Raw genomic sequence first — 22,232 nt, forward strand, 5'->3', positions numbered from 1 at the left:
TAATCAGTGGTGGCACCATTCTTCTCCTCGGTGTTTGCCATTTAGAAATCATTAATAACTGAATATCACAACAATTTAATAATCATCCTTCTGATAATTGATCACAAGGCTAATGCTGGAACACAATGAAGGATTTTTAATCATTTACCTGTGTAGTTATGTAACGCCTTAATGGGGTAAACAAAGATTGACATAATTTTTTCTAACACTGCTAAGAGTAGCACTGGAATATTGCATTAATTTCAGCATCCATATTCTAAATAGAACTATAGAAAAAACTGCTCAGAAATTATTTGAACTCACTAAGGAAAATTAAAACATGTGATTCAACCTGGTTTGCTGTCCAAAAGGATACTGAGAGTTAATCTGATTACAGTGCACCAAGGGTTTTTCAAGGAGAAAATACCTCGAAGTACTTCTGAGGTAGATATTTCTTTGGAGACAGTGATTGCATACTACAAAAATGTCTGAGTACACCAGTGACCTCTGCATTTCTTAGATACCTTTCCAGAAAATATGCTTTTGCCAAACAAACAACAAAATTTACAGAACTTAAAATGCAGAGAATGTTAAGAGCAGATTCCTTTAAATCCTTTTAGAATTGCATTTTGCTCATGTTGTTCATTGGATCTCCAGTACCTTCCTATCAGCTGCATGTGGTGATTTTAGCAATCTTTAAGTAAATAAAAAAAAAATTGCAATGATTTCAGGATTTCACCCCGAGAACCATGACATTGTAATGCAAATGAGGCTGATGAATGTTTCATGGCAGACTTCAAAAAACGTTTGCTGCTGAGCCTTTCTAGAGCAGCCCAGGTGGATGCACTTTTCCTCCCACCTTTTTCTCATTATTGCAGTTAGGATAAGAAAGAAAAACAACTTGGGGCACAAGGACATGAAATAATTTGATTTTGCTTGAGAATTATAAATGAAGCTTATTTCTGCCTCTAATATTCCTGCTCTAGACAGGTTTAGACTGAGAAAAACACAACTTTATTCAGTGTTTGATGTAGATTGGATTGAATGACTTTTAAGACTTTGATCACCAGCTTAAAACTGCAGCAGGGACAGAAGGGTTTGTGATTATCTGCTGGATTTTGGCACCAGCCAGGATCTGCTGTTCCTTCCAGATTGCAGGTGCACTTTGGAGGTGGTGATTGCAGAGATCACTGCTGAGATCACCCCCTCCTATGGCAGACTTGTGACAACGGCCAAAAAAAAAAGTGTTTTCACCTGAACTGAGTGCTGGAAATGCCCTTTAGGATGCGTGCAGCACGAAAGGAAAGGTTAGGCTGCAAGGAAGAAGACAGCCAGACAGATCTTGGCCAAGTCAGCCCTTGGAAGCGTTTCCCAGCAGGATGCACTGAGCCCAAATCCAGCCCTCACTGTGAGCAGTAAATGGTATCTCTGGCTGCAGCTGGGCAGGGCATTGTGCAGGTCCACAGCAGCTCCAGCCCCGAGCTGGCACGTCCTGCCACCCCTCCTGAGGTCTGCAGGTGGATGGTGAACAGCCAGGAGTGCAAGGGGCACGGGGAAGGGAAGGGGAATTGCTGTCTGTTGGTGCTACATGAGTTTTGCCTGGGAAAAAAAATTGATTGACAGAGTTGTAGCTGAGAGTCCCTGTTCAGACAGTGTCACATATGCAAGGCAGTGACAAATTATGCTTGACTGCACTTGAAAGCTGCAGAAATGTTGAGTAGCACGGGCAGGGAGATGGGGTTCCTATCCATTGCCATCAAAATATCATCTTTTAGTGCTGTTGACAGTTTAATAGCTGCTTCTGCATGGTGGAGAGCATTGTGAAGTGCTGCCACTGTATTATTAACCCGGGCTGGAGCTTCCCTGCAAAGCAAAAATCCACACAAATGGAACTTCTGAAACAGTTTTAGATTAAAGGTGTGCTGGTCACAACAGGAATTGTATCTCTCTGTCTGCATCTCAGGGGGATCCAATAACTCTTTAACCCCTGATTACGTTATCATTTATTTTCTGAGATCACAGAATCATTCATGCTGGAAAAGACTCCAAAACCATCGAGTCCAACCATTAACCCAGCACTGCCACCTCCACCACTGAACCACATCCCTGAGCACATCCCAGGGACAAACTTCACTCCATTCTGAAAATCCAGATGATGGAATTCTGCTCAAATCAACCATTTTTGATTCCATTTGTCTCCTCCAGGCAGCTGAGGTGGGATGTGGATGTGGGGCAGCTGCTCTGACCTGCAGGATACAGTGTGTGACTCTCCACTGCTCGTGAGAAATGCAGCTGTGCAAAGCTGCATCCACGGGTGTGACTGCCTGAAATCATTCCTGGGATGTACAAAGCTGTGCCACACCTTGGAAATGGTTTGCAGGGCCCCAGTCTGTGACAGTTCAGAGCAGATTTGTGTAATGTCACCCAGCCTCAGCATATCCTGTGGCTGGAGAGGTGTGGTGTGATGGTGTGACCACAGACAAGGTTTGGGATTCAGCAGATTGGAGTGTGACTCTCTATTGATACCTTTAAATTAGCTATCACTGTGGTATCTGCTTTCTGTCAAGGTGCTGCAGGAAATCAGTGAGATGCATCTGGGAGGGGAGCAAATCAATTCCCTGCTCTGCCTGGGGGCTGACCCTTCCCTGCTGGCTGTTTCCCAGCTTGTCACCTCACTCATTTCCCTTTTTTTTCCATGGTTCCTCACCACCATTGGCAGGGAATGTGTTCCCTGCTGGAACACCTGTCTAGAACTGCCACCTCCCCAAGGTGGCACCTTGGCTGAGCTGACTTTGGGATGAGACTCAGCATTTTCCCTCTGTGCTCAGCACTGGTGAGGAGCACCTTGAATCCTCTCCCCCTTAGGAGTCCCTCACTTAAGAAAGGAAATTGAGGGGCTGGAACTAGTCCAGTGAAGGCAACGGAGCTGGGGAAGGGGCTGGAGCCCCAGGAGGGGCTGAGGGAGCTGGGAAGGGGCTGAGCCTGGAGCAAAGGAGGCTCAGGGGCCCTTGTGGCTCTGCACAGCTCCTGCCAGGAGGGGACAGCCGGGGGGTCGGGCTGTGCTCCAGGGAACAGGGACAGGAGCAGAGGGAACGGCCCCAGGCTGGGCCAGGGCAGCTCAGGGTGGGCACCAGGAGCAATTTCTTCCTGGAGAGGACTGGGAGCATAGGGACAGGCTGTTCAGGGAGGTGGTGGGATCCCCATCTCTGGAGGTGTCCAAGGAATTCCTGGATGTGGCACTCAGTGCTCTGGGCTGGGGACAAGGTGGGGATCAGTCATGGCTTGAACTCGATGATTTTGGAGGTTTTCTCCACCCAAAATAATCCTGGGATTCTGAGACACCAAATGTGGCTCTTCTGGCATGTGGCACCAAGAGGGGCAACACTCCAGGACAGTCCTAGGGAGCTGTGGCAGAACTGCCAAAACATGTCCTGCTGGCACTCTATTCCCCATCTGGGTTGTTTTTTGGATTTTTTTTTTTTAAAGTCTCAGAAAAACAGAGCATTACAAAAACGTCAAGCTGTGAGAAGAAAAGTCAAAAGGCAGAAAATTCCAAGTTAATGCTGACTCCTTAATTCACGTCATTAACTCGGAGGCACGGGTGAAGTCTGGGCAGCAGCCTGAGCTGAACTCTGGTGGGGTTTGGAGCAGGCTGAGGATTTGCACATCCAAGGGAGCACAGATTCCTGTGTGGATGCAGGAGGGGAGCTGGGACTTGCTGGGTGAAGGGGCTGGATGCCACTGGAAAGGGAAAAAAAATAATAAAAAAGGAGGGGCAATCGAGAGACAGATTTCCTGAAAAATTAGGTGGGGGAAGGGAGGTGAGAGAAGAGATAAGCTCATCCCAGAGGAGAATAAGATTAAGGACACTGACAAATGAGGGAGCCAAGACATGAATTCAGAGGTGAGCAGGGAAAGACAGATGCTTAAACAGGAAAAATAGGGGGTAATTGTGAAAAAGGCAAAACCACCAGGGAGTGAGAGGAGAGCGACTTGGCCGGGGAGCTCGGGTGGATCTGGCACAAAGCTGGGGACTGCAGTGAAAGGGGCAGCAGAACAATGATCTCTCAGAGAGGGAAACATGCAATTAGAGCTGGGAGAGACTGAAGAAGAAAAATCAAGAGGAAGAAAGGCTCAGGTTTGGTGGACAGACGAGTCAGGGTGTTTTAGACTCCCTCCTCTGAAGGCAGAGCAGGATTGAGCTCCCACCCCTCTCTCTGCCCAAGGCTTGCTGCACATTGATCGTGCTAGCTGAGCCCTGGCCTTCATTTCTGCTTATTATCTCAAAAAACTCAAATTGCACACGAGAAACAGAGACTAAACCAATCATTAAGGCTGCAAAGGAAATATCCCAAAGTAAGGAAATTTGAGGAGAACTGAGGAGGGAAGGGTTTTGCAAACTCTGTGATTCATAAATACACATATTGCTCTTCTGCTGAAGATCTTAGAGCAGTTTGGCTCTTTGAAAATACACACAGCTGGATACTTACATTTAATTAAATAGTTTTTAAGATAATGACTACAGCAGTTTTGGCATAATTCACAAGTAAAAGCAATCAAACCCAAAATTCAAAACTGCTTTTATTCCAATATCCAGCATCAGTAACATCCTCTACAGTTTTCGATGGAATGGGAGCCATAAAACTCCATTCCAGAGTTTACAGTTGCAATAAGAACAGATTTATGGGCAATAAGAAGTGTCTGTGTGCACCTTCTTGTGCCTTTCATTTATTAGGCTAAAGCTGAGACATCCCCAAAAACATCTTTAATTAGCTCAAGCACTTCATTTAACAAAACAAGCAGTTTAGAACAAATATAAACCCCTATTCTCCAGCCACCACGTTCAGGAAGCAACCATTATTTGTGCAAGATTAATAAAGTCACAGGTGATTTTAGAACAACCTAATTAAGTCATGATTTAAACGTAAGAGCAAATGGGTTTTTTGCATCAGCACTGGATCAAGGAAAAGAAAATATTATTTTAATAAATACCCCTGGTTTTGTATTAAAAAAAACTGTGTTGAGAGTGGGTATGAAGACACCTTGGAATGGAAGTTGCTTTTCTTGTAAAGACATGCAATAAAAGCACTTGTGGGGTTTTTTCCCTCAAATAAACCAGAACTTCTTTTTTTGTCCCATCATGTAATCCATGAATTAAGGAAGAACAATGCAATGATGAGGGAATAACTGAAGTTAGAAAGTCAGGGGGAAAAGTCTGCCTGTGTGGACAGTTTGCTGTCTCACATTTCAGATGTTTTACATAAAGTGACTAAATTTCTGCATGGAGTGTAATGAACATTTTTTTCTCCCTGTAGTGGAACACAGCAATAACAATGCTGAGCACATTCAGCTCCACCAAAATCAGAGAGACATGCAGAGCCCCAGCATTGTTTTCAACACATATCAGAGCCCTTTTGGCTGCAATCCAGCACTGGATTTCTAAAAGCTCCTTTTGTCACAGGCAGGGGTTTTCCAGAGATGAATTCCCACCAGTGGAACCAACTGAGCATCTTAAATTCCAAACCCTTTACAGCCACAGTCACAGGATGGCTTGGGCTGGAAATGACCTGAAGACCATGGGCAGGGACACCTCCCACCAGAGCAGGCTGCTGAAATTTCTTTAACTTTCAATAAACTTCTTTTAACTTCAATGAAACTTCTTTAATTTCTTTGACTTTCAATAAACAATATAAAAATTGGATTTGTGGCCAAAGAAGGCATTGCAATTTTTGCAAAATCACCAAGAAAATGTGGGTGGTGAATGTCTCCCTGAAAAACATTCACACAGGGAGAGGAACTGTTCTAGAATTCTTTTTCCCACAATGGTTTCTTCCCATCATTATTCATCATCGAGCTGCTTCTCCAAACTTCATTTAGAAGTCCTGTGAATTCCCTTGTTTTAAGAATATAAATAGCCATTGGTAATTTCAGACACTTTTTGCATGAATTTTAAAACTCCAAGTCTCGGTGAATTATTTTACTACAGATGAGGGTTTCTTTCCCAAATGTCTGCTACAACACCTGCATTCTTCACTGTGGGTTTGGTTACTGCAGCAGGGATTTTTATGAAGTTCTGTCTGTATTGCCTAGCCTGGACAGCAGCAATTGGTTCCTCTGTACCTCAGCTCCATCCTCCTCTTAAAGATTCACTTTGTGGCCAATTTGCACCAAGAAAAAGCTTTTGCTTTCTTCTCTCATTTTTGCTTCTCCCAATAAAGAGATTAATAAATTATGTGCCAAGAAAAGGTGCCTGTAGTGGCCTCTTTTTCCTCAAATATTTATCTCCCAAACATTTTTAATATTTAAACATCAGCTATTTAATTGCTAATAAACCATTTGGTATTAATTGGGTTCAGGGAGTAAAATAGAGATGGATTCTGTGCCTGGCTGTGCTGTCCATGGGTCCTGCTTAGGATTGTATCCTCAGTATTGTCTCACCAACAGTTTCCAAATATTTTAATGGGAATAAAGAGAGGGAGATGTAGTTATGATCTCTTAGGTAGATGTAACCATTTAACAGTGCCTTTGCTTCCCAGGACCTGTGTTTTCTGGATTTATCACACAATGGTTTGGGTTGGAAAGGACATTAAAGACCATCTCATTCCAGCCCCCAGAGGAGAGACAGGTCCATCTTTTATGTTATTTGATGTAAATTCTGCTGGAGTTACAGCAATTTCTGTGCTTTTTCCTGCACATTTCCAAGGTCTTTCTTAGGCAGGTTTTGCTTTTTAACTGCACATTGCAAAGTGCTCATCTTGATCTTCATTAACCTCTGTCTTGGGCTGTTAGAAATCTCTCTCTGACCCTGACAAATCCCAGCCCTCCTCACTGACAGCCATCCCTCTTCACAGGTCATTTTTCTGGCTCATTGCTCCAGCAGAATCCCTTCCCTGCTTGCAGCCCTGCTCTCCCCTGTTCCTTCCAACACAAACCATCCCAGAGATGCTGATCCCAGCCCTGCTCCCATCCCGCCCAGCCCTGGCTGCTGCCAGGTCAGCCCTCCCTGCTTGGAGCTGCATTCCATGCCAGGCTTAATGGACTGAAACAATTCCCCTCTCCGAGTAAAAGGAGACCTGATTTTCCTCTCTGGAGCCCTCCCTCCCAGGTCACCTCTGCTGCCACTCCTGCAGAGAATAAAACACCCAACACCTCAATAATGGGGCAGGAGCTGAAGTCCTGGGACAGCTCTTGTGATCCTCACAGTGACCTTGTGCTTCCCTCAGCTTTTGTGAGAGTCACCCACGTTTTCCCAGCTTTTACTTCAGCCACAAATTCTCTGGCACTGCTCCACTGCAGTCTCTGCTCAGTGCCTGCCCCGATGAGCTGGGAAGGCTGGCCAGTGCTGCAGGACAGATGGGACTGTGCCTCTCACTTTGGCAGCCACAGCAACAGAAACAGATCATCTCAGACAGGAGAAATTTGATTTTTTTTTTCCCCTTCATGTTTTCATGGGTTCATTCAGGGCTCACAGAAAAAAAAACCCCATGAATTGTTGAAGGGATAGTACACACGAATTAACAGCAAGCCTTTATAATATCTATAAAACAGTTCACAGGATCCCAAGATTCCCAGTGGGAAGGACTTGAGAGGGTTCAGATCCAACCCATACACAGTGGCTCAGGATTTTCTCCCAGAAAATCCCTTGAAATCCCAAGGATAGGGATGGCAGAAGCTCCCAGGCAGCCCATCCCACAGCTCCTGTGCCCTCCATCCTGGCAAATCCACAGATGCAGCTGCTCTGCTCAGAAATCCTCAGTTTCACAGCAGGAGAGGCTGCACTGAACTCAAACACAAATCTATATGATTTTATAAAAAAAAGAAGAGCTAAAATGTGCTGTTTGCCCTCTAGAACTTTGGAAGTAGAACTGTTTGCCCAAGTAATGGAATAGCATTGGATCACACATTAGAATTACCTGTGCTGTTCAGTTCCCCCATTACAACTGCAACCCAGAAATGATCATTCTTTTTTCCAAATAAGATTATGAAAACACAGATGGTGCCACAAAGCCAGGACTGCACCCTGCACTCTCCCCTCTGATCACAATTTCCTGCTGCTAATCTCTTTCTTTGGGTCTGTTTTAGAAAGAACCTCTTCAGAGCCATCCTGGGTGCAGCCTTGGCCCGAGTGGAGCAGATGTGAGGTACTGACCCCACATCATCTCTGCTTTTCCATGGAAATTGCTGAGGCTCCCGAGGTTTTGATTACTTCATCCTCAGCAGCAACCAGATCTTGTATAAAAGAAATTTCCAGGCACAATAACCCGCCTGACCTGGAACAAGGAGTAACAAGAAGCAATTTCATCGTGTCGTGTATGGGGTTTCACATCTTTCCTTCTGGCCATTCCCCAATCCAAGGCAGTAAATTAATTCCCAAACACAAACCTGAAAGAGCTCTCTTCACTTCTCCATGTCTTGTTGGCTTATTTTCTAAGAAATTCATGACCTCCGTAAATAATTCAAGAGGGAAGAGGGAGCTGGGAGATGACGGAAGTTTATCTGGCTGCAGAGGGGAGGGTGTTGTTTCTGGAGAGGTCACAATGAGGGCAGGTCTCTAGAAGATCAAAACTTAAGCAGGTCAGTGAGGTTGATGGCTGTGGTTATGAGCTGGAATTTGGGAAAACACAGCAGGGATGAGGATGACACAATTCCCATCTCTAAGCTGTAGGTGACTGCATTTGAATTTTTGTCTCAATGAAGTGTGAAAATACCTGGTGCAGGAATTAAAGGCAGAAGGGTCTGTGATTCCATCTTAAAATCCTGCTGCACTTAAATGGCAGGCAAGGAAGGAGTCTATATTTCACAGGAGCTGGTCCACAGACTGTGTCCACTTGGATCAATATGGGAAAACACTTTTGTTCTAGAAGCCTGTCAGGTCGCCTCACAGATATGTACATTTGTAATGAAGGTTTCAATGTACATTTCTTTGCGACAAAGTTCATGCCAGGTTGTCACAGGAAAGGTTGATGGACCTTTCAAGAGGGAAATCTACCTTGGAAGGCTAAGTGTAAGGTACACATAATACATCTATATAATTATAACATATGTAATTACAATATATAGTTATATCAATACACAAACTGTGAGAGAAAGACCTCAATCATGCAAGTTCTGAACGTTTCAGGTTAGTTAAACATCTCAATTTAATTCCATACCAGCAAAATAACTTCCAGCCTTGGGAAAAGACAGCTGCAGACTTCTGTCTGTGGGATGCAAACCTGCTGTGGATGCACACAGGGCTGGGGAACTACAGAGGGATCAGATCTGGGACACAGTGGACAATCTTCCCTCAGATCATGAAAACACAAACACATAGAAAACAATTCCTGATCACTCTTGAAAGGCTCAGTCTCTGGTAGGAGCAGCCCAGGCTGCAGCAGTGTTGTCCCAGCTCTTTAATGAAGTGCTTCTCCTGGCTGCTCTGCTCCAGCTGCTGCTGCTGAGCAGAGCCTTCCAAAAGAAGCAATCACTGCCTGCGAGCTGGGTTTACTCAGCTGTGGCACTTCTGAGCTGATTTAAGCACTCTGTCAAAATGGAGTGAAATTAATTAATTCACTGGAGAGCTTTGCCTTCTCCAAACTTAAGGAAGAAGGAATGCAAACGAGCAGTAATCAGATCCACATTTTTTCAGGCAAAGTGTTTGAATACCCTCGAAAGATGTTCTGTTTCTGCACAAATCCAGAGAAGGACCAACTCAGTCCTCTCCCCCTGGAATAAATTTCCTCCTCAGTGGCAGCTCCTGAGTTTTGGGTGTTTGGCTGCACCCAACAGACCCCATTTAATTCCCCAAACTGTTGCAGGGCTGTGAAGGCACTGGAAGGATGAAATAAAAGACAATTGGAGCTGGATGACTTCCACGTGCAACTGTGGAGATGCTGGAGCACACAATTGCCTTCTGCTTCTTACTGAGGCTTTTTGGGGTTTAAGTGCTCCTTGATAGCTTTGTACACAATTAGAGGTGGATTAGAGGAAGTGGTAATAGGGTATTTTTTGTCTAATCTGCTCTCAATTGTTAATATTAATTAAAGGAGTTCTTCCTCTTTGTTATACCATAAACACGAGCCACTCTTTAAAATGAGCATTTTAACTTCCTAGCTGCTTAGTGCTGTTTATTTTCAACTATTTATTTTCCTTTTTTTGCTCTCTATTTTAATTTTTTTCCCAGCAGAAACCATGGCAGGAGCCTGGCACACATCACCACCAGGAGAGAAGCATCTGATCCTCGACTTCATCACATTCAGAACTGGCTGCAACACCTAAACCCTCAAGCTGTTTTTTCCTTAATACAACTGTCAAACTCTCACACAAAGAAAGAGAAGAAAAAATACAAAATAATCAAGCCATTTCAGGCAGAACCTGGGAAGGAGTGAGATACAGAGCTGAATACCTGGGACAGTGGAAGGTGTCCCTGCCCAAGGCAAGGGATGGGGCTGGATGAGCTTGAAGGTCCCTTCCAACCCAAACCAGTCTGGGGTTGTATGAAATTCAACAAAGAAGCACTAAAACCCTTCTGCTCTCATTAGGAGCTCACCTGTAACGAGGTGGAATGATCAGGTACCAGATCAGAGAGGTTATTCCTGTCAGATGGATTAACTCTGGTTGAAAAAACCACGTTCTCTTCTAGAACAATAACACAAGAAGCTGTGCCAGTAATCCATGAGCAGCAGCCTCCCTGCACACAGAGGGGCAAAGAGTTCTGAGGCCTCTTTGGGAGGGAAAGAAAGACAAAAAGGGAGAAACAGCAAGAAAAGGCAGCAAAGAGGCATCACCCAGGGCCACAGAAAAGACAGGGAGGAAAACATTCCTGGTACTGAGCACTGAGTCAGGGGGTGAGTGGGCTCCTAGAGCCCCAGCCCTGCTCTGCACAGGGAAATGGGAGTGGGAACTTCCCCTGGGAACAAAGAGGGGCTCATCAGAGGTGACACAGCTCTGTCAGCCCTGTCTGCTCCTAATGGGACCAGCCTGCAGGACACCAAACACCGGCAGCAGGAGCACAGCACACTTATCAGGCAGAGCCTGCCTCCAGCTCACAGGGCGCTTTCCTCTGATTGCTTCCCAACCACGAGGTTGATTTCTGATGCATCAGGTTGGAGAGGAGAAATGAATGCTATAACAGGTGAGAAAATAGCTGGGCTCATCATATCCATGAGAAAAGAAAGGGGAAATAAGCAGTGCACGCACCACAGGCAACATCATAAACAATAAATAGGCAATAAATCTATCAGAGGATTAAATGGTAGGGCAGAGGTTCCAGAGCACAGTTTATAGTAGTATATAATTTATACTATAAATAACATAATATATATATAATATTTATATGATAGTTCATTAATATTATTATATAATATATTAATAGAATGACATTCATTGTATACTACAAATATACATTATCATTTATAATATCATATAATATATTACCATAATAAATTATATCATATTATTAAAATGCAGTATGTTTTTATTATAAATTATGTTAGAGTATATTATTTCTATTTATAAAATTATATCTCGTTGTAAAATATGTGTATATGTGTAGATATAAATGTATATAAATCAATGTATATATATGTGTATAAAAATGTATATATACATAAATCACCTATGTAAAGCAAGGAAAAGAGTCTTGGAAGACCTTTGCAAAGAGTTTGGATTTTAATTCCTAAAGAGGTGAAATAGAGAAGCATAGAACAAACCCAGGACATTTCTGTCCTTTAACCACTTCCAGGTCACCTGCTCAAAGCCTTTTTTCAGAGGGAAACTGCAAACCCGGCCAGTTTAGTCAGAGAGCACAAAGAAACTAAGGGTGAGAACGCTCAGCCTGAGCTGGGTGCCGGGGCAGGAGCAGCAGGTCCAGCCTGAGCCTTGGATGCTCTCACACCGCTCCCGTTCCCCTTATCTCGGGCTGCATTTCAAGCTCCTGCTCCTGATAACAGCATCTCAAGGACTCGGACTATTAGAGTTATCTGGAAGTGATAATCGCTGTCTCCGAGGGGAGCCCGTGATCCACTTCCCTCCTTCTCCTGGCTGATGCCTCTGCATCCATCTCTGCAGTTTTATGGCAGCTCTGCCTCCAGTCCCCTCTTCCTGTGCGTGTTAATTTTTAAAGGCACCTACCTCTGTCCATCAGTTCACCTCCATCTGCAGCGTTCCCTCATTTCACTGTAGGCTTGCCATAAAATCATCCACTAATGCCTGTTTGTTGTCCAAACACCTGCTGTGTGTTCCCAGCCCAGCCAAGCTGCATTTTGCTTTGCCTCTCTTATTCTGTCCCTCCCCTGCTTCGTGTGCTGACACTTTTTCCCTAATTATTTTATTTACCCAGATACTTTTTCCACTCGGGGCTCCCATCTTCACAAATCCCTGTCACGGATTCACCACTTCAAACTTCACTTCAAATGTGTTTAATAAGATCTTGAATCTTTGCCTGTTTCTGGGTGTAAATAGGGTGGCAGGATGTGCTATCCAATTTCTGTAGACAGAAGCCTTTTTAATCTAAGATCACTAACAGGAGTCCAGTGCTGCAGTTGCAATTAAATGCAAAATTAAATTAGGGCAATTTGTCAGTTTTGAAGGAAAATTTGAGGAATCAAATTATTCAGAATTACCTGTGTTTATGCTTTGCTGTGTGAGGGTCTCCAGGTCTGGTATTGGACACCTTTGTGCACAGTTGTTTTTCTGGTTCACATCTCTCTGCTCCCCCAGCACAGCATGAAACTGTTCTGAACCAGTCAAAATGCAAAATCATTCCCAGGTCTCAAAGAAAATAAACCTGGTGAAATACACATTAAAAAAAAAAAAAAAAAAAGGCAAAAAAAAAAGCCACCCTCCTGGATTGTGGCTCCACATCTATGTCTTTTGCAGCCCAGGGAATCCATGAATCTGTGGCTGCCGGACCAGCACTTTCCCTGGATTGCAGTGATGCCCAGAGAAGCAGCAACTGCCCAGGCTCCCCCTTCACCAGCAGCCTTTTGTAGAGGCTTGAGAGGTGATTTCCTCCTGAATAAGTGGGGAATGGAGCTTGCAGCAGGTCCCAACCCCTCTGCCTCCAGGTGTGCCACCTGTGGGAGCCAGGAGAACCTGCCCTTGCCGTGAGCCAGTGCTGCTGGAGCCAGTCTGAGGGCTCTGGATAAATACGTGCCTGGAATGTAAACTCCAAGCTCCAAGGGATGCATTTTCAGCCTTGATTTATCTGCAGGCCACTCCAAATTAATTAGGGCAGGGAGCTCTCCCTTCACCTTCCTGCTGGTGGCAGGCAGAGGTGCCTGGTGTGGCAGCCCCTCTCTGTCTCTCCTGGCATGAGGACAGCCAGGATGCCACCCCTCCTGCCAGCAGGGGCTGTCCCCCCACTCAGCTGTGAGCCAGGGCAAGCTCTGCAGCTCTCCTGTGAAACCCCTGAATTGTGGCTCTTGTTCATGCAGTTCCTCTCTGGATCAAGGTCTCCACCTGGCTCTCCTCACCTCTTGCTTGCAACTCAACAGGAGTAAGAGCAGCTGTGACTCCTTCTGTCTTTCTTCCACTTCTGTGGAAGTGCCAGCTGAGCAGCCTAAAATTTTCTAAGCTCTTCCCCAGATAAAATCCTTTCTTAGTTCTCCAGAACCATTTCTGATTTCCCTGGAGGGAGGTTGTGTGTGAGGGCAGCATTAGTCAGGGCAAGGTGTTTTCTTCGGAGGGAAGAAAGCCTGGAGCATGTGGTATTATCAATTTCATCATCCTTGGAAGAGTTCTTAGGACCAGAGGATGGAGAAAACCCAAGTTAGGCAGGAGAAGCCACTCCAGAGTCTCAGATGTGTTCTCTTGATGTGCACCAGTGCAGCAGCCTTGGAGAAATCTCCTTTCTCCTTTCTCCCTCCACTCTCTCCATGGCTCCCACGTGTGCTCTCTCCATGGGATATGTGCCAGGAAATCCTAAGAAGCTACAGACCAACCTTCCACAGGGAATGTGAAAGCCTTAATACCCTGCATGGCTAAAAGCAGAGGTGACTAAGCTCTAAAGCAAAGTGGAAAAACCCCCAGTCCCACCACAGAGCAATCCTGTGTTTTGACAAGCTGCCGTCCCAGCTCTCTAATGACACCTCTCCATCAAGTGCAAGCTTTTCTGGGAATCATTTTTTCTTTTCCCTTAGAATTATTTCTCATTGGTTAAACACACTGAGGGAAGGGAATTGTTTTCAAAAAAGAAATTTTTTCAAAAGCAAAAAAAGACAGAACTCAAGTTCACCTGAGCTCAGCCCCCACATGCCTGGTAACATGTCTGCACTCTGGCTTGTTCCTGAATGTCAAAATAAAGACTCTGAGTCTGAACTTAATAATTTCCCTGGAGCACCATTGTCCTGCAGTTTGCCTTTCAGTCCTGCAGAGCTGCCAAGGGAGAGGTGAGGGAAGTGAACCACTTTATTTATTGAGTTGGTTGCTGTAACCACTTAAAGCGAGCTCGGCATCGCTGGCTGCTGCTTTGGGGTGGGTTCCTGGAACGAGGAGATTCTCCTTCCCATCTGCATAGGGGAATCTCTCTGCTTTTATTGCACAGCTTTGTCCCAGCTTCAAATACATCTCCTGACCTGAGAGAGGATTACAGCACCTTTGATACCCCAATTAAAATGGATCAGGAGGGGGAAGGAGCGATTGATCCTTCAGCCCCCGTGCTGATCTGCTGAAAGTGCTGACTTGTGCCCATGAGCACAAACACTGAATCACAGGGATCAATAAACAGGGCTGGAGTGCTGCAGCTGCTGCAGGCAGCACGGCAGCCTTGCACTGGCAATTACAGAATCTGGGCTGGCTTTACAACTGCCTCGACAAATGCCCTCTAACCCCCATCCTTCCTGTCCAAAAACAACCATTAGCTGGCCTTTGAATTACCAAAATGGCACATAAAAAGGGAAAAGTACCTCAATTGCCTGGGAAGTGCTTATAGCTCTGTGTTATAAACATTCTCCTTTTAAACTTATGGGTATTAGGGAAGTTGTTCTTAAATCTACAAAGCTTGGATGTGCTGTGGAGAGAAGGTTTATAAATGAATAAATGATTCATCCTTTTTGCTTTCTGATGCTGCAGGCAGGCAATTAAGTGGGATTGAAGTTGATAGTTGAGGGGGGTTTGGAAGTTCTTAATATAAAAGATCACAACTACAAAATACTTATGAATTATAGAAGAGGCCAAGGGACAGAATGCTATAGATTTTAATGGCACTTGAAAAAAGTGCCTAGAGGAGACAATAATGTGGTTTTCTTGGCTGTGACCTCATTGAAAAGGATCTAAAGACTCAAAGGGCAAAGGCAGGTGAAGGAGGATGTGTTACATTTTGGGTGTGTCGCCCTGTGGACAGTGAACACATCCTCAAACTTCCTTAACCTGCTTTTTTCCCACTGCAGAATCCAAGGGCTGGGCAATGATGTGGGGAATTGTGGCGCTTGCTGACTGTAAGACAAAACAAAGTATCTTCCTCATCCCCAGCTCAACTTTGCAGGTCAATATTTACATCCCTCTGCAAGAGTCAACACCAAATATTTGGGATGAGTATTCCATAGGTAAATATCAATACCAAATATTTGATTCAAACATCTCAACATCCCAGATATTTGGGGAAAGCCCGATTTGACTGCCTGCAGCTCGGAATAGAGTTATTAAATGTTTTAAAAAGAACCTTTAATTTTTCATGTGCAATTTTGGGATGAAAGAAAACAAGCAATAAGTTCTTGCTGTACTTTCTGCTTGAAACTCCCAATTTTCAACCCACCCCATCTTTTTCAGAACTGAATTAAATTTTTAATCAGATATTTACCCTATAAGCTACGTCAGCTCTTTCTCTGTGAAGGAATTTTGTCTCTTGGCTTTAGAATACAAGGAAAACTGAATATGAGGTCAGGATCCATTGAATCACTGAGGGGAATCTCTTCCTCTGATAACCCTGCTTTGTTCTTTCCATGGGGTTTTCATCTTTCACATAATTTTCATTTATTTCCCAAAAATATTGCCATGAAGACTTCACCCTCCAAAATGGAGAGTTTTAAGAGCTGGGTATTGAACTCCATAAATTCCACTACTTGCAGCTCGTTCTGTTGATTTTTCCCATGGCAGGAGGTTATGTGGTTTTAATGGAATATTAGTAGCATGGCTACATTAAATGCCATTTAAAAGCTCTTTCAAAGTGGCATTGACTGTGTTGAAATGAGACTATGGAAACATCCCAGTGATGGGAAATAGGTGTGAATATTGTATTTTCATTACAGAATTTTCAAACTGGTGCAGAAAACCCTAATATATATATATTTAAAAACCTTATAAAAATTATCATATTGTTGTGAGTGGATTTGCCTTTCCATACAAAAGAGCTAAAAATGGACTCGTTGATACATTAACAACAAGGAAAAATATTCCAAGTAATTATCAGCTCTCCCCACGTGTTGAAAGCCCATTTTGTCCCGTAGCTGTTTCAATCAATACCCTATTTATTTTCAAATAACCATGCACTAAGGATCATTTGGACACAGAGCCCATAAATACACATTACTTCATTATCGACCCTCTCTGGCCACTGCTGCATTATTAACATTTCACTCCAAGAAGCAATCAAGCTGTAAACAGGAGAAATTTCTGGAGTTATTCTTCCCCCAAATGTTTTTGTAGGGATGACCAAGCCTGGGATTTTGCTCCCAAGAATTACTTTTCTCTGTGATATTCTTTGCAGAGAAGCAAATGTACCCAGTAGCCAGTGAAATGGGAAGAAATACAATATTTGCAAAGAGGGAATGTACACAGGACAGTTAAACTCCATTTTTTATCCAGGGATTATCACTTGCACATACATGACAACTCCAAATTTCGGTTCCAAAACACCCTACTGGTTTAATCCCATAAATCCAATTTCTGCAGTTGCTCGGTAGGCTGGAAAAGGAACCAACAAGCCAAGCTAGTGCTGGGAGCAGAATCCCTTAGGATTCTGGTAGGACAGCAGTGTGCAGTGCCATCTTCGTGCAGCTCAGGCAGGGAAATTCTGCTCCCCGGGTGCTGGGGGTGACTGATGGCTTTCCCATAAAAGATGAGCTACTGGGGGCAACAGCAAAGGCTGCCATGGCAAATTGCCAGCAGCTGGAGGGCTGCTCCTCGTTTGCATGTAAATTTGCATCGCTTTTAGAGCCACCAGGAGTGCACGGGTAGTACTTGAATGTTTCTTGATGGGTTTGTCAACGCCGTGTGATCTCCAGAAATAAAAACCTGGCTCTGAGAGGCCTGGTCGCCCTCTGTGCCTCTGGGGCCGTGTCCTGATCCCACTGATCGTGGCAGAGGGTGCTCAGCACCCCCAGGACCCCCGGGATTCAACCCCTGCACCTTCACCCAGGGCTGTTTGCCACGGTTTCACTGTGCCATCACCTAGGGCAGGTGCCATCTCCACCACAGATCCATGCCCACATCCCACCCTCAGGCTAAGCCAAGCCCAAAGCAGCCCCACTGGTACCACAGGAATAAAATGGTTGGGGTACAGACACTGTATTACTGCTGGGCTGGTAAAATACACCCCCCTGCTTATGATCAGTAAGAATTTAATGAGTTTGTGGTGGGTTTAGATGGGATATTGGGAAGGAGTTGTTCCCTGTGAGGGTGGGCAGGCTCTGGCACAGGGTGCCCAGAGAAGCTGGGGCTGCCCCTGGATCCCTGGCAGTGCCCAAGGCCAGGCTGGACAGGGTTTGGAGCAGCTGGGACAGTGGAAGGTGTCCCAGGGTGTGTAATGAGATGAGTTTTAAGGTCCTCTCCAACCCAAATCACTGTGGGATTCTGTGATGCACCTGCATTCCTCCACCCATGTGCTGGCACAGGGATGTGGCTCAGGAAGGATTAAGCCCATTTTGCATAAAACCAATTGCAACAAGTGAGGGAGAAGGTGTGTAGGGGTGCAAAGTGGAAAATCACCGAGGGAAGGAAAAGAATATTGAGAGGACAGAGGCAGGTCTGTGTGCCAGCTGCTCTGCAGAGGAAGAAAATGGGAGGGATGAGCTCAAACCTTTGGATTTCAAATTTGGACTGAGGCTGGGGATGATCCAGAAGCTTCCTGGCAGACTGGGCATCTGACAGGCCGAGCTGCAGTCAAGGTGATCTTCTGGGTAGCTGCTATATTCACTTTATTTCCAAAGCTTGCATTCATGCTCCTGCTGTCAATAAAAATCCCTGCCTGAATAGATAAGCCAGAGCCCCGTATCTCATTAAGCCTGAGAATTCAATCCTCTGCTTCAAGCTCTGTGCTCCTATGCTACTTTATATCATTAAGAAATATTGCCCAAGCTGATCCACTAAATCCTTGTATTAGCCAGCACAATTAAATATAATATGGATGGAAAAATGGGAGCCTGTGGGACTTCTCCACGGTGTGAACTCCAGGTGCCTCCCCATCTGTGTGACTGAAGAGTGCACAAGCAACAAGTCAGAAATGAGACACTTATAAGCCCTAAGTCATTCTATTTTAAATAGCTTAAGAAAATGTTGAGACTTTCTCAGAATGGATTGAGGAATACCTTGAAGTGAGACCATAAATCCCTGCGCTGTCACTCTTTTTCTCTGAGGAGTTATTAAGTGAAGCATCCAAAATAAAAAGTCAGGCTGTCGAGCTCCTGGGGTTTTGTTTCTCTGTCAGACAGGAAACTTGGTGACTTTTGAGTTTTAAAACAATGCCAACCATTAGCAGTGGTACTTAATGAGATTCTCAGATAACCCTTTAACAGAATATGTAGTGATTAAGTCAATTTAAATGATTCATCTCCACTGCAGCCTGTGAGACTTGTACATAACAGCCATTTGCATAGCAATAAAAATCTCCATTTCTCCACACAGGACAGGTTTATAAGGATATTTTCAACCTCAGTAATGTCTGCTCTCATTTGTCTGTTGAGGAGTTTTTTTTTCACTCCTCCTTTTTGCCAGATTCTTCTCCTGATAGGGGAAGATCTCGGGGCAGAACATCTCCTTGTGCAGTGCCAAAAATGAGTGACTGAGGAGGAGTATTCCCAGGCTGGCTGTGAAGAGGCTCCGGGGTGGAATTTTGCTCCTGTGACATTCCTGGCATTGGTTGTGTGGCCAGAGCATCCCCTGCACTTCCACACACACACACAGAGCAGCCCTAATGAGCCCGGCCCCAGCCCCTGCCAGCCCAAATTAACCCAGGACTGCAGTCTGGTCCAAGGGAATTGCTAAACGCCCTCCAGCTTCCAAAGGTGCAGGATCAGATCCTCACAGATCTGAGACAAATCAAAGGATGAGGCTCTGCCAAGGCAATCCCTGGCAAGGCTGTGTTTTCTGGAAGATCCTGCAGCAGCCTGGCCAAGGGAGGTTGTTGGAAACTAATCCTTCTTTACCTTCTTCTTCCTTCTTCTTCATAAATTTAGATAATATTTTATAATTACACAAAAAGGTCCGCACTGTGGACTTCAAGTAATTAGTTATTAAATTCAAAGTAAAAATAATTTAAATATAATTTTAATTAGTTCAACCTTGAAAAACATTGTAACAAAAAATTGTTGACCATTTTTTGTACCTTATTAGTAAAGAACTACAAAACTCACTGCCTATTAAACTATAACATAAATAAAAAATAATACACACCTAAGTCTAAACACAAACTATTGAATACCTTCAATCCAAACCTCAACAAAAGTGAAAAAAACCACCCAAAAACCAGCAGGAGGTGACACTGCAGGGTTGTGTAACACCCCCTCCCTGCTCCCCCAGCCCAGGCAATTCCTCACTAATTGAAATTGCTTCTCCCCAACTGACCCAGAGCCACACGGATTAAACCAGATTTCGGAATGCTAATTACGCGACATCATTTTCCCAATTATTCTTAAAATTGGATTATGTACCGGGAGATGGGGTGTTTGAAGCAGCCACTAATGAGCAAATCATGCATAAAAAACCTGGTTTGTTATGTTGGTGACTGAACAAAATAAGGTCACAGGCATGAGTCGTGTCCAAATAAACAAAAGAAACCAAAGAGGTTCCAAGAGTAGCACCAAGCTGGAATTTAGGGAGCTTCAAAAGCCATGGCAGAGCCAGAGAATGGGTTTTGCTTCCTTTTTCTCCCATTGTCCATGGCTGGCTAAAGCTATTTCTGGGTTATTGGGTGTTTCAGGGTACTTTCCCAAGACATTATTGTGTTATCTAAGTGACTGAGTTGCTTATAATCCATTTTCCAAAGTTTTTGTGGAGCTTAAGAACATAAATCTGATTATCAAAGACTCCACTACTGCATTTTCCTCTGCTTGCCCCACCTTTCTGATGTAATCAAGAGTGACACAGAAATTTAATTGCTCCAAGTAGTCTCTGTATTGCAGCAGCCAGAACTCTTTAGATTCCCAGCACAAATATCATAACTCGAGTTTTAGTCCCTCTTACTTTTCGGGCTGAACAGTTTTGCTGTGATTCCAGGGCAGTTCAGGAGAATATTCCAAATCGGTTTCCAATCCCTGAATAAATAATAATAAATAAATAATCTGGAGATCTATCAATCTACAGCTGTCTTTCTATCACCATCCCGCTGCCTGAAAACATTCATTGCTAATTTATCTCCAATATTCTTATAATTCAATTTCATAGCAAATTTCAGTGCTGTTTTTTTTTCTCATGGATTTGAGACAATTATTGCCTAAAAAATAACCAAAAAACCCAACAGAAATCAAGTAATGTATGCAGTTTTGAAAAAAAAAAAAGTTTCCAGGGTACTTGCTCAAAGATTATAATTTAGCTCTACAAATAAGAAATAATACTCCCTTCTCAACAATCCAGAATGTTTAAGTCAAAATGGGCCTAGTTTTAAATCTAATTTTTTTGAGTATCATTCCTAACAGAGAAACTCCAAGTTCCTTGAAATAATGCTTTTTTTCTCTCTTCAAAGGACATAAATTTAAAAGAAGTTTTCAAAAACTCAGGATATTTTTACTCTCTGGACTGATAAAGCCAGTGAGTTGTGCACTGTTCTTTCCTCCTGCACAAGTCTCCTTACCAGTCTCTCTTGACCACAATTAAAAAAAAATCCCACATAATTACTGAGACAATTATTTTCTGATGTAAAAATTCTGTTCTAAGTTTGAAACTTACATTACAAGTCTATTCTGATATTAAAAAGAAGATATATAGTAAGAAAAGAATGAAATTACAATGCATTTTGTAGAAACAATGAATATCTTTTGAGTCAATCTCCCATTTACATTTTTAAACTCTTTTCTCTGGTAAAGCTTAAGACAAGACTTCCATGGCAACAGAGACAAGGTCTGGCTCCCACTGCAAGGAATCCTAACAAAAAATGTAATAAGAAGAAAACAGGGGGCGATTATTTATTTTTAAGTTATTTGAATGAGGCACATTAACCTCAATGAAAAAAAAAAATCCAGTGTTTTTCTTCAGCCCAGCCATCCATCAAAATAAAACAACAAATTCTGTTAATTGCTCTCTGTTATTCTCACAGTTTCAGGGGAGTGCAGGGGCAGAGGGAAATTCTTGTTGGGTTTAGGGGTTTTTTAAAGTGAGATAGAAATCCTGACCCTTCTGAAACAGCAAAAGGAAGTCAAAGAGTTTTCTGCCACCAACTTTTGTGGCCAAGGTTTGACCCAGAAGATGCATTTGTGTCCTCACCTCATCTTGTGGTGAGGGCCAGAATGAATCCAGAAGGCAGCAGCACTCCACCAGATTTCCTCCTGCAGGCATTCAGGGACATTTCTTGGCACCCACAGCAGGAAGGACAGCAGAGGGCAAAGCCAGAGCCCTTTGCAGGCCAGGGCTTCCACCCTGGAGCAGCCAGGGCAGGAGCACAGCTCCCTGGGGCTGAATTCCCAGCAGGATTTCCTCTGAGCTCAGTGCTTTTCTGGAGTTCAGCAGATCTGGGTGCTGGCAATGAGTTTTTATCAACCACAAAAGTGTCCCTGTCCATGGCAGGGGGTGGGACAAGATGAGCTTTAGGGTCCCTTCCAACCCAAACTATTCCATAATTCTGTGGTGACATTCCTTTCACTCTTATGCCTGGCAGTGCTGGTTGCCTTTGACAGTGAGTTTTGGAGAAGAGCAAAGCTGTCCCAACAATGAAACACCTCTAATACAATTTTTAGTGGTCTTTTTTTCTCATTGGTAATTTCAGTTTCCATAGTTCCAGGTTAAACGAAACCTCTTTAGGGTTTTCAAGCTGCTGTGGGGATGGGAGGAAGGTGGTCACCCTCTCCCAGACCATCAGTGTGAGCTCTCTCAGATCCCCACCGTGTGTTTTCCCTCAGGATTTACTT

At 44.0% G+C, this 22,232-nt stretch overlaps 1 protein-coding gene across 2 annotated transcripts in view; it reads right to left on the reverse strand.

Moving 5' to 3' along the window:
* Positions 1 to 22,232, reverse strand: part of C8H10orf90 (chromosome 8 C10orf90 homolog) — a 97,031-nt gene that overhangs the window by 61,405 nt on the left and 13,394 nt on the right. Inside the window, exon 1 of one of the 2 annotated variants that reach the window (XM_064431575.1) lies at positions 12,091 to 12,115. The exons of the other annotated variant lie outside the window; for it this stretch is intronic. Coding sequence (XP_064287645.1) covers positions 12,091 to 12,100 — 10 coding nt within the window. The 5' untranslated portion in view covers positions 12,101 to 12,115. Of the gene's footprint in view, positions 1 to 12,090; positions 12,116 to 22,232 lie in introns of those variants that run through there. 2 annotated transcript variants of the gene reach the window in all.

Source organism: Passer domesticus, chromosome 8 (genome assembly GCF_036417665.1).
Source record: "Passer domesticus isolate bPasDom1 chromosome 8, bPasDom1.hap1, whole genome shotgun sequence".
NCBI lineage: Eukaryota > Metazoa > Chordata > Aves > Passeriformes > Passeridae > Passer > Passer domesticus.